Consider the following 17,807-nt stretch of genomic DNA (forward strand, 5'->3'; position numbering starts at 1 on the left):
CAAGACATTCATTAGAATGGAGACATTTATTCCACTATCTCTGCAGGCTTAATATGACTTTAAAAATATAATTATAAGAGGAAAGATGAATCAGAAAATATGAATATATTAACTAAGTACAGGGGCAGAAAATGCTTTGCTAAAATGTTTTTTTCCCCTCATTTAAACAAGATGAAGGTCATAGATGGATGTAGGGCATTGCCAGGCAAGAATGGATGAGAAGCAGACTTAAATCTCAAAATTAAACAAGAAAGACAGGTAATTAACTGGAGACTCAGCTACAAAACATATCAATTAATGTTCAGGACGATTGCATTAGGCACTTTGTTATATTATAATGATATCACTCTTGTTAGCATAAGATCGGCAGTAAATGGAAAAACACTTAAAATCTCCCCTATATATATTCCATAAATGCTAACCTATTTAGACAATTATTTGAGGATTATAATTATTCATTAGTGTTATTTAAAAGTCACTAATAGAGCATCTTCTACATTGTGTTTTTTGTAGTTTCAGATCACAGAATTATTTAACTTTTTAAACTTAGATTTTACTTCATTTAACACCATTCTCCTCTCTCACTTAGAATCTTAAAGAACAAATAATCTCCCTGATTTAGTCCCACGCAGCCCTTCAGAAAGAGGCTGAGAATGATGTTCTGTGCCATTGTGGAGGGAAGGATATCTGTTACCTAGCCTGGGGTAGGAACCGGAAGAGGTGTTCCTAAGACACTGGCCAGCAGTGAGCTGGTCTAAAACCACCGCTGAAAAGTCCTGCTCTTGTCATTCCCCAGCTCTGTGCTGCAGACTGATGTCCCTGCCAGTTGATTGAGGACCACTCACCTTCTCACCCGCATCCCTTTCTCCCTACTGAACTTTCTCTGGTTCTCAGCCTCATTCCTACCTGTGTGTCTTTCCATGCGCATTACTCTTCCTGGAATGCCCTCTGCCTATCCCACCCCTGCCTGCTGTACTCCCATCCTGTTCAGCTTGCAAGACACAGCTCAGGTATCAGCTGACACTCCAGCATTTCCCTCTGGGCACCCTTTCCCCCTCTGTGCCCGTTTTCCTTCTGGGTAAGGAGCTCCCAGTCTGGAGGCGGGGGGGGGGGGGGGGGGGGGGGTAGTTAAATAAGCAATTTGTAGTGTGGGGAGTCCTGCTAGAGGTAAAGATATGTGTAAAAATATAAAAGACCAGTGGAAACATTGAAAATAATAATAGACCTGCATCAGGAACGGGGAGTGGTATAATTGAAGGAGGGAAGAAGGGTGGTCAGAATCAAAATGTGGAAAATTACTACATCAGCACGTAGCAGTTTCCATTGGTTATGTAGAGAGGTGGATATGACGACTGGAATAAATAGGAACAGAAATTGTTTTTTTAAGCTGTAGGTGTTTTTTTTTAGGGTCACAGGACTAAGGATGAGTAGGAGTAGGGCAGGGGAATCGTTGCTCAGCATTATAGATTATTTAACTACGAGTAATTGTTACTTAGTTTTAATTTTTTATTTGACTAAAAAAAAAAATCCACATATCCTCAAACCCTGTTACTATTGACTGCCAGCTCACTAATCTGAACACATTGCCAGTCCAACATTTTTTTATCCCTGAAAAATATCTTTTTTATTTTTTTATTTTTATTTTTTTTATGTTTATTCAGTTTTGAAAGACAGAGATAGAGCACAAGCAGGGGTGGGGCAGAGAGAGAGGGGGACACAGAATCCGAAGCAGGCTCCAGGCTCCGAGCTGTCAGCACAGAGCCCAACGTGGGGCTCGAACTCACGAACCAGGAGATCATGATCTGAGCCGAAGTCAGACGTTCAACCGACTGAGCCAGCCAGGTGCCCCATCCCTGAAAAATATCTTAATCTTAAACCAGCTTCACTTTTCTGCCAATTTTATGCAAAGCTTTTACTCTTCTCTGTATTACCTCACTTTGCGTGAGGCATTCCCATCTCTTTCTTTGTCTTCCTCCTAAGACCCCTGAGCCCCCAATCATTCATCAGTTCCTTCCCCTTCTGTGTTCCAAGAAAGCTACCTTGAAGACGGGCCACCTAATTGCTTAGTTTGGGAGTCATTGCCCTTGCTTGAGATCAGTTGTTTCCTGTCTCTGCTCAGCGTAGATTTAGATTATTCAAAGGAAATTGTATGGCAATTTGAGAAATAACCAGAATGATCAATGAACTGGAATATTTCGGTGAGGAAGTTCAATGGTACATGAATTTTGATTTCTAAATCTGTAATCATTCTTGGTAGTTAAAAAACCAAAGTATATGTTCAACTTATAATTACTGGTTATTTTAATCCTATATTTGATCATCTGTTTTGAAGCTTAATAAATGTTCTTAATGGAAAACTAAACTGCATACCTCAGAAGTCCTAGCACCTGTAGAAAAACCTTGTGCCTCATTGTTTATATTCAGTGTTGTTTGACAACATCCTACAAAGAAAACTTAGTAGCCAGGCTTATTTGAGTAGCTTGGCTAAAGAAGGAGATATTCTTGTGCCAAGCTAACAGAGCGCTACAATGCAATTTTATCCCAAGTGGATTCTATATCAGAACACTGAGCAGGTGCTATCAGCCTGAAAATAATGTGCTGTTCACAATTAGCTCTTTGCTTGTTAGAACCCAGTTTTAATTTCCATGGAATTTTTCACTCTCCCTACCCACTGTTACATCAGTGTACTCGTCTCCTTGGGTCTGACAAGGGGGTACAGAATGTGGGGAAACCCTGGAGACTCAGCTTTGGGTTCATCCTCACTCTGCCCCTAATTCTCTGTGTCTTTAACCAGCTTCCCTCACTTCTCTGCACCTCTGTCCTTCCTTTCTAAATGACAGTCCTCTCTAAATGACTCTGCACCTCTGTCTCTCCTCTCTAGAACTTACAGGCCGGAGAGTGAGTGAGTGAGTGAGCAGGTGTGTGTGTATGTGTGTGTGTGTGTGTGTGTGTGTACGTACACTACATTAGGCCATGCTGAATGTTCAGGAGAATCGTATTTTCATACCGTGAATTTATATTTTAGAGTAGATGGAGTCCTCTGTGTAATCAGTACACCTAGTGCATTCTGTCCATTTTGTAGAATTTTTAGCATAATTTTACTATTTTTTAGGTATTGAGGGTTCTAGTTTTAGTATGTTTACATTTATGACATATTTTTTTTGCAATGTTTTTTTGCAGTTTTTTTGCAATGTTTTTTGCAAACATTCATCATTTTTTTGATATCTCTGAATCACAGCCTTTAATTATTAAGCTGATATTATAAGAAAATTCGGTCAATTCTTTTATGACTGTTGTTTTCCGGAAAAACGTTGTCATAAAAACAGAGGGTGCCTGAAAGGCTTTTGAAATCAAGTTCCTAGTCAAATTAGGATTCAGCACTGATGTCAAAGGTATAGGGTTAATGGCCAGAGTACTTAGCTAGTAACATTGGTCTAGAATTTGGGTATTGAATGTCAGACCTAGAATGAGTCACACAGTGGTTGCTTAGTAAATGCTTGTTGAATGAAAGGATGTCTATACTCATGGACTACTTCATATACAAGTACTGGAGTGAAACAAGAGAAAGGATAGCATAGGAGTCTTAGTGTAGGGGATATGTATTAGCTCGGGCCGCCATAACAAAACACCATAGATTGGTGGCTTAAACAACAGAATAGTTGTTTAACTAAATAGTCCCAGAAGCTGGAAAGTTCAAGATCAAGGTGTCAACCAATTAAGAGCTCTCTTCCTGGCTCGCACAGGCCCGTTTTATTGCTATATCCTCACATGTCAGAGAGAGAAAGAGAGATCTCTCTCATGTCTCTTCACATAAGGGTATTAACCCATCATAAGAGCTCTACTTTCATGACTTAATTACCTTCCAAGATCCCATCTGTAAATACAATCACTTCGGGGCTTAGGGCCTTACCAACATGAATTTCGGGAGGCGGGGGGAATACATTTCATCCCATAGCAGAGTGAAAATACTTAACTGTTTACCTATATTCTGAGCTGCAGTTTTACATTAGCGATAGGAAATTAGCCAGAAATAAACAAGCCAACTGTTTAATGTATAGAATATATTGTTAGTAATACAGGCAAAAGCATAAAATGCTGCTAGAGAAGAAAACTGAGAAATTAAACTATAATTACAGAGAAAATTTAAAGAATTCTTGGTCATATGACTTAATGCAGTTCTGAGTCAAATAGAATCAGAGGTTTGTTTTATTGTGTTTTGTTTGTACATAATGAATTTCCATAGTTTCCTGGGACTCATCACCCAGTCACTTACATTGACCTGTGATTAAAATCTTGGCCTCTAATCAGAGAGAGACTCACTATTTGAACCCCAGTGTTTTGCTCCCAACCCAGCCTCTGTAGGCTTTATGATGAAAAGCGTGATGGTGTCACGGCTCTCTTTTAGACAGGGAACCCTCATGGAGGTGAAACTGCCTTTAGCAGAATGGAGCCTTTGCCCCGCCATCACCTTGGTGGCTCTAAGCCATTTTTTTCGAGAAGAGACTTATCTGAGCATAATAGTTTTTCTGTGCTCACCCTTAAGAACACAACACATAAACGACTCCAGAATTCTTATACAAGGACGGAAAGATGGACTGACAGAAGAAATTATGCATTTATGCCTGCGTGGATTAAACATGTCAAAACATAACTGGCTGTCATTCTGCATTTTCTCTCTCCAGATTTGAAATGAGAATGGCAAAGACAGTTCGCAACAGTTCTGATTGCTTTAGTAATATTGTTCAAGTTTTTAATTTGGCACGTTAAAGTGTCCTCATACATGTTATGTTATACCTTATATTGAACCTTCGTTTTCAGAAACTCGGTGCACTGGCAAGAAACTTAAAAAGCCCTGTCAAGGGATCCAGCTAGGAAGTGATTCCTAGGAGATTGCTCTCCTAGAAACTGTTTTGGGCAGTGATTTTGAAAAGCACCACAATTATCCATCTGTTTCTCACTTTTTTTGTTTTTCCTGAACTTAAACTTTTTTTTTTTTACTGATAAATTCACAGAAAAGTTGAAATAACAGTCCAATGAATGCATGTATGCCTTGACTTAGATTTACTGACCGTTCACATCTCGCCATACCTACTCCATTCTCTCCGAAATAAATGCACATACTTCTCTCTTGCCAAACCATCAAAAGTAGGCTAAAGACATGGTGCCCTTTCACTCTTAGACACTTGAGCGTGCATCTCCCAAGGACAAGGGCACTCGCCTAACACATGCACATCATTACCACATATATTCATTTTATGATGCGTGCATTAACAATTTACCACAACAAAGTTAGTGGCTTAAAACAACACAGATCCATTTTCTTACGGTTCTGTAGGCTAGAAGTCTAACACAGGTCTCAGTGGGCTAAAATCAGGATGTCAGCAGGGCAGCATTCCTTTCTGGACGTTCTAAGGGAGAATCCATTTCCTCGCCTTCTCCAGCGTTTAGAGGCCACCCTCATTTTTTGGTCTCCTTCCTCCTTCTTCAAAGGCAGCAACATGACACCTCTCTGACCTTCTTCCATCATCATGTCTCTCCCTGACCACAGCCAGGAAGGGTTCTCCACTTTTAAGGACTCCTGTGATTAGACTTGGTTTTACAAAATAGAAAAGAGCCTGTTCTGAGATTTGACAGATGTGTGTCTCCCCTGCTTCAGCACAACTTGAGAGTTGAGTGCTCAAGAAAGTCCAATTCCTTGATAAGAAGCAATTTTTGTGTGTCTTGAGGCAGCAAGACTAAGGGCTGTGGAATCCCTGGGCAAAGTGAAACCCTAAAGCTACTGTAACTTGTGAGGGGCAGTGTGGCTTATTATGGCCCTGATCAGTAAACTAAGAACAGAAACTGTTCACACTTTTGCTACAGTGTGCAAATGAACACATCTTCCTCTGTGTGTTTTAGTTTCCCTATAAAATGCTTCATAAATGTTCACCATCTTTGGGAAACCCAGTCAAGGAACACATTCATAGAGCCAGGCACAATTTAACACAGTATTTTTCAAACTCTGGGTTATGGCATATTAGCGGACTATGAAATTATTCTAGTGGGTTTTGATCCCACCACAGGATCTAAGACAGAGCCTGGGTAATGGTGGATTCCTCGTATGTATCTGCTAACAAATGGATGAGTCAATAATAAAAAGACAAATAACCCAATTAAAAAATGAACAAAGGATCACAATTGACATTTCTCTAAGGAAGATATACAGATGGTCAATAAACACATGAAAAGATGCTCAATATCATTAGCCATCAAGGAAATGCAAGTCAAAACTACACTGAGATAAATGCTTCTTCACATACACTAAGATGACTGTAGTTTTTAAAAAGACAAATAATAACAACAGTTGGCAAGGGTGTCGAGAAATCAGAGCCCACATATACCGCTGGAAAATGGTGCCGCAATTTTGGAATACAATATGATATTTCCTTGAAAGGTTAAAGATAGTCACCATATGACCCACCAGTTGCACTCCCAGGTGTATATACCTAGAGAAATGAAAACACACCCCCACACAAAGATGTATACATGAAAGCTTATAGCAGCAATACTCACAACAGCCTAGAAGTGGAAACAACCCTAATGTCCATCAACTGATGAATGGATAAACAAAATGTGGCATATCCATACAATGGACTATTATCTGGTAATACAAGAAATGAACACAGATGAACCTTGAAAACATGGTAAGTAGAAGAAGTCAGTCACAAAAGACGACCTACCATATGATTCTTTTTATATGAATAGGAATCCTAGATGAAGTCCAAAATAGGGAAATCTATTGAGATAGAAAGTAGAGTAGTGCTTACTTGGGGCTGGAGGGTCGGGGTTGGGAATTAAGTATAAAGTCTAATGGGTACAGACAGCGTTTGTTTTTGAGGTAATGAAAATGTTCCATATCGTGGTATGGTCGCGCAACTGTGATGGACTGAAAGCTATTGAACTGCTCATGTTGACTGGGTAAATTTTACAACATAGGAAATATATTCCAGGAAAGCCACTCTTTTTAAAAATGTCCATGTCTGAGCCCCACCCGTGACCAATTAGATCAGATTTTTGCACATGGAGTTTGGCATGGGGAATTTTGTTTATGCTTTACTAGTTAAGCTTTTAAGGTATAGCCAGAGTGAGGACCACTGGTTTATGCTACCCGCCGAGATCCCTCTCAGTGCCAGAATATCAGAAATCCATGAGTCCAGTGTTTGGTTCCTGTCTCAGTGAGCAAGCAGATTTAAAGAAACAAGAGAAAGAGCTGGTGGTCAAACCCCCACCCCCGCCCCCAAGATGGTCATGATTAATTTTTCCTGGCTGTCATCCAGGAGTAGAAACCCAGAAACTACAATTTCCCTGCGACCAGGAAAAAAAAAAAAAAAAAAAAAAGTAACAATAAATTAATGCTGTTCTAAGCCCCAAGCAGGACCCAGGAGCAGAAAAGTTGCTGATATTTTAAATATTCACCTTGATTGTGGAGAAGGCCCCTCCCGGACTCCTTCCCAGTTCTGTCTCTGAACAGATTTGTGGACTTCTCAGCCCCATCTAGCCAGGCCAGAGCATTGCAAGTTTTTACAAGGCAGAGGAACAGTAGGCAAAGAAAGCCAACGACAAAAATCCTTGATTGTGATTATTGATGGAGACAAATTTCTGAAGAAGAGCAATTACTTATTAAATGTGGAAAATAGCTACTCACGTGAGAGTGTGTGATGAAACGAACATGCATGCAAAACCATTGAAGGGGAGACTTAGTGATGAGTTTTAGCATTTTCTAGGAGAAAAAAAATAATATTGTAATCAGGATAACTGGGCTATTTTATTGTTATTTATGAGGGTTTAGCCAAGATCATCTTAGAAAAACAGTTTTTGAAAACCTGATTAAAGAACCCATCAGAATGGTACTACCCGCATTATTTTTGACACAGACAAATTAAGTTTTGAAAGGGTTGAAGATTGAGCAGTTGTAAAAAGCAGAAGTGATAAATGGATGTGTCATTGTCACATCTCAATAGAATCGGTCGGTATTATTAGGAATCGAGGTAGATGACCTGACCTTTTTATAACCTTCATCGGTTTAGGCTCTGACAGATAACGGCTAAGTGATCTCCTACAGGTCACCTTAACCAGTCTCAGTTTCTCTGCCTGCATAACAGAACTAATTAATTCCCAAGCCAAATAATTGACTCCATCCCCAGTAGCATTGAATATGGTAAGACATCATTATTGGGTCTTATGTAAGTCAAGGTCTAATGTGGAAAACAGAAACCATGTCAACTATTTACCTCCAGGAGAATTTAATGCAGGGAATTGGTTATACATTTTAATGAGGATGTATCAAACAGGGACATCACAATAACCCAATGGCAAGAAGCCACGATCTCCCTTTAGCCAGAATGCCAAAGGAGAGAGGCATTTACCAGAACACAGAGGCACCCAAAGTAAGTTGGGGCCTGGTAGGATCTGGAGCCAGGAAGGAGATGCATCTGTTGCCAGAGACATCGCCCAAAGGCGAGAGGGAGGGGGATAAGTGCCCTGCCTTCCCCTTGCCTTTGGCCGTCAACATCCCCGACCTAGGGCCTCCCATTGTCAGAACCCAGCTGGGAACCTGGAAAACAGCCTACAAGGGTTGGCCCCTGCCTGCCCCCCACCCCCAGTATAGATCAGAGAAGGGAAAGGTGAGGAATAGATCTTAGGGTAAACAGGCCTGGGACTTGTTACTCTGTATCCTTGTTACCTTTATGCCAGTAGCTTAGAACTTCTTCCTTCTGCTTCATCCAGGCTGCTATTCATCCTATTGAGGCATTCCTTCCCCCTCTCCCCCAACAAGGGAGAGTCTGTCTCATCACTCAGTGTGTTAATCTCAAGTCTAGGATTTCCGGTGTCCTCCCTGGTCAAGTCAGATGTGACTTCTCATATCTGGTGACCTCTGAATGAAACTGGAATGTTGATCACTACCAGTTCCTCATATAAAACGAGTGGGGAAGATGCCACCTCACACCCATTAGGACGGCTGTTATTTAAAAATTAATTAAAAATTTTAAAACCAGAAAATAACACATTTTGGCAAGTATATGGAGAAAGTAGAACCCCCTGTGCATTGCTGGTAGGAATGTAAAATGGTACAGCCACTGTGGAAGGCATTTTGGTAGTCCCTGAAAAAGCTAAACGCAGAATCACCCTATGATCCAGCCGTCCAGCAATAAAGTTACTGTTTAATGGGAATAGTTTCTGTTTGGGATGATGGAAAAGTTCTGGAAAGAGATAGCGATGATGGCACGTGGTGAGTGTACTTAATGCCATTGAACCGTATACTTAAAAATGGTTAAATGGTCAGTTTCATGTTATGTATATTTTACTGTAAATAAAATGTAGTAGGGGGAGTGGAAAACAAAAAGAAACCATTGGCTGATATATGCGTAAATATGCAGGCTGCCACAGCCCCTGTAACTGGTCAGAAGCAGCAGATGATACTGATGACTTCCTTTTTCTAACCACCCATTCCATGGTGCCCTCGCCCTCTGCCAGCACCTCAGGTGGTCAGGGTCCTCCACCTGGATGTGTTGAATAGAGCCTTTGTTCCTGAGAGACCTGAGTTCTTCGCAGCTCTGCCTTTATTAGGCTGCCCTGGTTTTTCCACTAATTTCACCATGGACATGGAAACACTCAGATGGAGCCCAGTGAATCTGACGTAGTCCTGCCCGCCCTGATTGTGCAGAAGCAACACATGTCCCCCTCTTGGCAATTGAGGCCCGTCATTCCAGGCATCAAAGTAACGCCTCTCTGCCTGCGGGCTCAGTAGTGAGAAGCCCAGAAAACCACATGACAGTCTCTGCTACCAATTTAATGTGGTCATTGTTGTATCCTCTGGTGGAGACCTTCCTTCCTGAACACCTGAAAAGTGGCCTAGTGCCACGTGGGGGGCGGGGGGGTGGTGAGGCAAGAGTAGACCCTCCATAAGAGAGGAGAGCCCATTGCTACTTTTATTCCTTAGTCCCCAGACCCATATTTTCTTGTCATGGGGGGGAAAAATACTCTATGTGGGTCTCTGAGTCGGGCCCTCAGCACTCCAGCCTTAGAGGTGTTGCCTTCCAGCTGGACCATAGCTGAATCCTACATAGGCCAACCCTTCCATCAGGCCAGTTCCCCCCCCAACCCCGCCACCCCCCGGGGGATTGGGTATGCAACAAGACGGGAATTCCGGGAGCATCAATCAGCTCTGCCTTACTTCTTTTGCTGCAAAATGAGTTTCTTGGCCAAAATGAGTTTCTTGGTCGAACAGGATTAGCAGGATTGTTGAGGAAGACCTTGAGGAAAGCAGTACTTCTGGAAACATTCCAGGCAGGGGAAGCAGTTCAACACATCGTCGAGGGGCTGCTACAGCGCGGGGGCACAACACTGCCCCTTCGAAGGTGCAAGAAGTCTGCGTGAGTCTGGTTTGCTATATGAGCCAGTCCTGGTTCCTCCCTGCCCTGTCCTGGATCAGAGAGGAGTGCACTCTGGCAGGGTTTCCCTGACTCCTGGGGCAGTTCTCACACGGCAGGGGTGAAGCCGCGGTGGGAGACTGGGGGAGATTTGCTGGGAGAGCAAGCAGTGAGTCTGAGTATACAATGTCATGTGATCAAACATAGCCCAGATCTGCAGGTCAATCATGTTGAAACTATTTGCAGTGTTTCTTTCAGAAATGCATTTAGTCTGCTGAAAATGCAGATTTTTTTTTTTTTTTTTTTTTGCCTTGCTAAGATTTCAGCGGATAACAGAACTATTTAAAGACTAAACGGAGACAATTTTCAGCATCTCCGGCAAAATTCTCTTAAATGAATTCTTGTCAGATAGACCTCCTTAAAGATTATAATTGTGTGGTAAAATTAAATTAAACAGGTTTTACACTCTTGGCAAAATCTCCTAAATGAATTCTTGTCAGATCAAGCTTTTAAAGATTATAATTGTGTGCTAAAATTAAGCTTAACAGGCTCGACACTTCTGTGGTTTTCATGGGCTCCTACGCGAGCGTGTTGGCCTACTGATGATGAAGGTGGCGCCTCGCACGGGCCCCGGTACCTAAAACACACAGCTTTGAGTTCTGATTCCTGTTCCCGGCTCTGACAAATGGTCTGTGGGCAATTAGCGGGTGCCTGTTACTTCTGAATTTCTGTTACTTCACCTTCTCAAGGTAATGATTGTTCTGTTGCCGTTTCACTCAAATATACGTCATGTGCTCCTTAATTAATGTGCTTACATAGCAAGCAGGAGAGGAAGAGTGAGTAGAAATTTGGATCTGTAAATATTGGCCCAGATACTGGGTGGTAGGCATTCTGGCAATGAGACCCTCTGCGGTGGACAGTGACTCATCTTGAGCAAACCTGGAGCCACAGCCCGCACCAGCCTTCAGACCAGCCGACCGGTCATTGTCTCCCAGTTTGGCTAAAATAACTATAGTATCCATGTCTTCCAATTTTCCTTGCTAAAATTCTTGATATGGCCCTTTGAAAGATTTTCTCATTCATTTGTGGTAGGGTTACCAACTTCGGTGTGTTTTTTTGTTTTGTTTTTTTGGGTTTGTTGGTTTTCATGTTTATTTTTGAGAGAGAAAGACAGAGCCTGAGCGGGGGAGGAGCGGAGAGAGGAGGACACAGACTCTGAAGCAGGCTCCAGGCTCCGAGCCGGCAGCACAGAGCCCGACGCGGGGCTCGAACCCACCAGCTGTGAGATCATGACCTGAGCCAAAGTCGGACACTTAACCGTTCAACCGACTGAGCCACCCAGGCGCCCCTCCCAGGTTTTGTTTTTAACTAAAAAGTATACATGTTCTCTGGAGAAAATATAGAAAATACAGAGACGCACAAAGCGTGATCTTGTTACACAGTGCACATCTTGGTATGTAGATATCCAGTCCAGTCTTTTTTAGTTCATATAGATACATAATCATTTTCTTTTTTAATATCATAGAGTTTTATAACAGCTTGTTTTACTCGGCTGCAGATCATGGTTAAAAATAAGCCAGAGGAAACATTTTTCTGTGGTAGCAAGTATTTTTTACTATATAATTTCTAATGACTGCATAGCTTTCCACAGTGTGGATATACCATAATTTATTTAATAAATTAGAGGGTTTAGAAAAAGATCCACAGTCGAGCAACTAAAGCCATCCCCTAAGGTTATTGTAACACATAAAAACCATCCACCAAGCTCTTTGACACCCACAAATCCTCGAAGGAATGGTTTCTTGTGTGAAATAGTTTTAGCTGTCAATCATTTATCCTCAATGTCATGGTTTCTGTGCTCTCTCCAGGTTGTTAGGGGGTGATTATGGATTCCTGTCAAATGAGATGTCTACTATGTATTCAACATGAGGCAGTTTGTGTTTTCCTCAGTCTGTTGCTCTCCCGTCGGAGGAGGTTAAGCAAATCGGAGTGAGCCAAAGGGAAATGGGATAGGCATCCAGTGCTGGAAGGTGCATCACAGACATGCCCAGGGCCCAGAGAGCCCCACCCAAGCAGATTAGACTTCCACATAAATACATTTGTCTTGATTGTCACATTGCACCCAGGGTTACACCTACATGCATGAAAATGCCTCCGAGCCTGATTTTCAAAGCTGTTTGCCTCCCCTGTTGCTTTTTAACCACCCAGCTCAGAGGCATTTTTTTGTGTTGTATCTATCAAAGATGATTAAGGGGCTGGGAGAGTTGATACGTAAGGACAGATTAAGAAAACTAAATATTTACAACTTGACTGAGTGACAGCCACAGGGAAGATATTATAACTATCTGCTGGGCTCAAAGCAAGGAGGAGACATTGTTTTGCCTTTCCCTGTAACTTGATTTTAGGGATATCTAAATTCAGAAAAGTTCTCTGAGCGTGACATCATGTATGCTAATTAGATCGTTGTGTCAGTTAGAAATTGCATTTCGTTGCGGGTAGCAGAAACTTGGAATGGCGGTGGCTTAAACAAATAGGGTTTCGCTGTCCCTCCCGTAACTTGAAGCCCAGAAGTGCATAGTCTCCGGCCGTATCGCAGCTCCGTGGTGACACTGGGGCACGCACACCGCCCACCTGGGCCTCTATCATTCTGAGCATTGTTTTCATACTCCTACTCACCTGATGTTCGAAGAAGCATGACTGCATTCCAGAAAGGGAGAAGGCAAAAGAGGCCCCTGCCGGCTAAGACTCTTCAAAGAGCTTTCCTGGAAGCCCACCGCCTGATTTCGGTTTAGAGCTACATCTGCCACAAGGGCGGGGAAATTGAGGGGCGTTGTTGTTTTGTTTTGTTTTTAAGTCGCATACGTTGCTGACCCCAACAATACCAGGGTCCTTTTGCTAAGAAGGCATCTGGGATAATGGATACTGGCTCGGCAACCAGGGGTTTCTGTCACAGCAATTTACCTCTTGGAGATTCTGGCAAGTCTGGACTCTGAGACACAGTGATATTTGCTGTGATGTTACAAGGCCCCACTTGTAAAACGAGCCCTTGAGATCTAATTTATTTACTTCTGATCACTCACCTATTTCAATTCATTCATCGTAGCGCACGCTGGGTTGGCACCAAATAAACCAGCCATCTCAACAGGCCAGAGTGATAGAACTACAACTTGTTACCTTTCACCAAGTTCCATGCACTTACCATCACCTGAATGATTTGTTTCAAAATACTGCAAGACAAGGAGAGGGGCGCCTGGGTGGCTCAGCTGGTTGAGTGTCCGACTCTTTTTGTTGGCTTGTTTTTTAAGTTTATTTATTTTGGGAGAGAGAACAAATCCCAAGCAGGCTCTGCGTTATCAGCATGGAGCCCGACCTGGGGGCTCGAACTCACAAGCCATGAGATCGTGACCCGAGCTGAAATCAAGAGTCAGATGCTTAACCTACGAAACCACCGAGGCATCCATCTCTTGATTTCTGCTCGGGCCATGATCACAGGGTCGTGGGATCGAGCCCCACGTCAGGCTCCACGCTGAGCACTGAGCCTCCTTAAGATTCTCCCCACCCCTGACCCTCGCTTTCTCATGTGCGTGGGCACAAGCTCCCTCAATATCTCTCTCCAAAACAAAACAAACAAAAATACTCCAAGGCAGATGGGGAGTGGATGAGGATAGATGAACTAAGACTTACCATGAGTTGCTAATAATTGAAGCTGAGCATTGGCTACAGGGGGGGTTATTGTACGCTTCTCTCTGCGTGTATAATTACTGAAATTTTCCCAGTAAAGACTTTTTAAATCCCCTCTATTTTTACGTTACTTCCTATGAGGACACCACTACAGCCCCTAGCTAACGGTGCTCGGAGAAGCGAAGGCGATTCACATAGTGAGTGACAGACTGAGAATTCAGCCCCAGATGTGTCTTTGCTCTGACTTTGAAGCCTGGGCTGCAACTCTTTGTGCTCAAAGAACGCGTGCTTCCCAGACAAGGGCCTGAAACGAGTTAGAAACGCAAACTTTTGGGTCCCACCCCAAGACCTTTTTACATGACCTCTGCATAAAGGCTCATACGCATGCTCCGAGGTTCCTGGGCTGGCTACGTGTTGCCTCTGGGACCACAGCTTACCCGACTCGGCCAATTATGACTTCCTTAAAAAATGCGCGAAACATTCGAAAATGTCCGAAACTCTCCGTTGAAACAAAAAGCCTAATGGCGAGTCACTACTTGGCAGCGTAAACCTTCTTTATGAAGCATTTAATTCACAGCAGGCGTTTTTCTCAACGTGGAGCGTCTGCTCTAGTGCTGGGCCCTACGGGCCTATGTGTCAATTAAGCATCCTTCTGACTGTATGTCAGCTGCTACTAATCACTGCCTGCTGGACACTTCATTCGGTTTGTTCTACTTAAATAAACCCTTTGCTCCTGCTCACTTAAGGTGTTCAGAGGTTTCAAAAGCCTTGGGACTTACAGAAAACTCTCCAGGTGCCTGTTCCAACCTCCACCAGCCACAACTCTGCTTACTCACCTGCGTGGAACTTGCCCTAAAAGACCAGATTTTTCTCCCTAGCGTCCTCGGTCATCTTGTGTCACATCAGCCCTCTGTCTTTTTGAAAGAAAGGGCACTGTGGGAATTAGACTGAGTCCCAGCTCTGCCCCTTGTGTGTTATTTGGGCAAAACGGTTCACCTCTGGGCCTCCGTTTCTGCACATGTGCAAGGGCAGTGCTGTATGGTCTTCAGGGGCCCCTCTGCCCCCTCCTTCTGGTGAGCCCACAGAATTTGGGTTTTCAGCACCCCCGCCCCCGCCACCACCAAACTGTCATGAGGACACAGATTTGTGCGAAGACCACCTGACTCTGTTTTTCCAGTCAGAGGATCCAGCATTGATTTTTACTGGTTTCTCTTTTCGAACAACACATAGCTTGATGCTTTGTAGTTCATTCGCTTCAGATCCCTTTTAGAACAAGTAAACGAGTGAATGAACGAGGCCTGTCCGTCTGAACTATAATCTGCGCTCTTAAGAGGCTGGACCCTCTTTGCTTTTGAACATTCTAAAACATTTTCTAGCTGATTAACTTGGTGGTTTTATGTATTACAATAACCTTCAACCGTGTACATTTTTAATGTTGTTCAGCAACATCCATAACAGAAGAGGCAAGGACGTACCCACAAGAGAGCAGCCATCAAAGCCATCCCCAGCGACCATCACTGTCTAGGTCAGGTCCATGCCGGTTCCTGCTGAAGGCATAAGCGTCAGGGGAACTTCATTCTTCTAAGAACCATCTTTCTCCAATTAGAGTAATTTTAAGCAGGTATACGGTAGTTTGCTAAACTTACAGGAAAGATAACATGCTATGAAATAGCGACTATAACAAATAACACAGTGCTAGACATGCCTTGAAAAGTACTGCCCACCCCCTCTCTTTTCTGTGCTGTGTGTGAAGTATGTTTCTGATTTGTTTTTCAGGGCAGCCTTTGGTAAGGAGTCAGAAGTTCTTATTGGGAACCTGGGTGACAAATTAATCCCTCCGCAAGACATCCTCCGTGATGTCAGTGACCTCAAAGCTTTGGCCAACATGCATGAAAGCCTGGAATGGTTAGCAGGTCGAACAAAGTCAGCTTTCTCCAATCTTTCTACATCCCAGAGTAAGTATCTATCATGGCGGCTGTTTTGGGGACAGCAGAGGAACTAGACTGAGTAGTTTCATTGGAAATGTGAGTGCGTGTACATGTCCCCATATGAGGGAAGGCCAGGTTGTCAGAAGGTCTGTGCTAGATCCGTGCAAGAATTCTGCTTGGGCTGCGCCTTACGTCCTTTGTGGTTCTTCTAAAGGACGTAATCTCGGCTTTCCTGTGAGACGTGGAAGGCCAGAAAAGGTTCGTGTTCACATAGCTTGATGTTAAACCTTCGAAACATAAAATCGTGTAAGAACACACCATTGTGTCTCAGGAACAGAAAGCAACACCTTTGCCCTCCTCACAATAACTTCTCAAGGATGGAAACAGTATCTCAGAGCTGAGCACACAGCTGATGTTTTCATTTTAATGAAAAAGTGTCTAACAAGAGAATGATAGAAGTGACGAAGATGCTAGGAAATAAAAAAATGGGAAAAACAGTTATTCCCGAAAAGAGATGGATGAGAGATAACTTAACCATAGGATTCAAGGAAAGGAACATATAGGATATGAAATAAAAACAGGAAACTTTTTTCCATTGAGGACCATTGACTCTGAGAGACATCATTTGAAAACTTTAAGGCCCATAAACTTTATTCAATAACTATAAAATAAGTATTTTTTAAATTTAAAAATTTTTTTAAGTTTATCTTTTTTAGTGTTCATTTATTTTTGAGAGAGAGAGAGAATGAGCAGGGGAGGAGCAGAGAGAGAGGGGGACAGAGGATCTGAAGCAGGCTCTACACTGGCAGCAGAGAGCCCGACATGAGGCTCAAACTCACAAACCATGAGATCATGATCTGAGCCAAAGTCAGATGCTTAAATTACTGAGCCACCCAGGCACCCCTTATTTATTTATTTTGAAAGAGAGAGGGAGAGAGAGAGAAAGGGAGAGGTAGGGCAGAGAGAGAGAGGGAGAGAGAGAATCCCAAGCAGGCTCTGCACTGTCAGCACAGAGCCAGACACGGGGCTCAAACCCACAAAGTGTGAGATCATGACCTGAGCTGAGTCAAGAGTCAGACACTTAACCAGCTGAGCCACCCAGGCACCCCAATAAATCCTTTTTTTTAAGGCATTAGTTCAGAAGTATGTGTTAGGCAGTTAAAAGAAAAGCAAAGAAAAAATGATAGGAAGAAGGAATAAAGATACTGAGAGGTTGAGTGCATAAATAAACAACAGAAAAAAGTAACATAACAGCAATAACATGAAAGAAACGATCGGCTTTGAACTTAATATTAGAGTTAATGTTAGGAGATAATTAGAAAGAAAATACTTGCATTGTTTGGACTGAACTTCAGTGTAAGTTATTATCATTGTCTTTTGAAAAGTCATTATTTGATTAACCACAGTTTCCAGCCTAGAGATGGGAAGAGGTGTGGCTGAAACTCACAGGGGTAAATTCTCCCCTGCCATATGGACCCAGAGAGTCTCGGAGTCCCTTGAATGCTCACTGCTTAACTGGTCTCATGCTGATTGTGTAGCTATCCTGAAGGTCAGTAGCTGGTGGGGAAAATGGACAGAAGGAAGGGGCTTTGAGCAAGATTATAAACTCTGCTTTAGAAATCCTCTTGAAATACTACTTTTATTATACTTTTATTTTTATACTTTTATTATTTAGCATTACTTTTTCTCTGAGGATACAATTATACATATTTATTCTCCGAATCTATAAGAATTGGATAGTTTGGGCACAGTGTTGGGCCTGCGCAGATCTGTAGATATCCTTGAAAGG

General features: G+C 42.7%; 1 protein-coding gene across 1 annotated transcript in view; it reads left to right on the plus strand.

Annotated features, from left to right (window-relative positions):
* EXOC4 (exocyst complex component 4) overlaps positions 1-17,807 on the plus strand; it is a 754,752-nt gene that overhangs the window by 620,968 nt on the left and 115,977 nt on the right. The window contains exon 14 of the mRNA XM_043589551.1: positions 15,867-16,045. Coding sequence (XP_043445486.1) covers positions 15,867-16,045 — 179 coding nt within the window. The remainder of the gene's footprint in view (positions 1-15,866; positions 16,046-17,807) is intronic.

This window comes from Prionailurus bengalensis, chromosome A2 (assembly GCF_016509475.1).
Source record: "Prionailurus bengalensis isolate Pbe53 chromosome A2, Fcat_Pben_1.1_paternal_pri, whole genome shotgun sequence".
Lineage (NCBI taxonomy): Eukaryota > Metazoa > Chordata > Mammalia > Carnivora > Felidae > Prionailurus > Prionailurus bengalensis.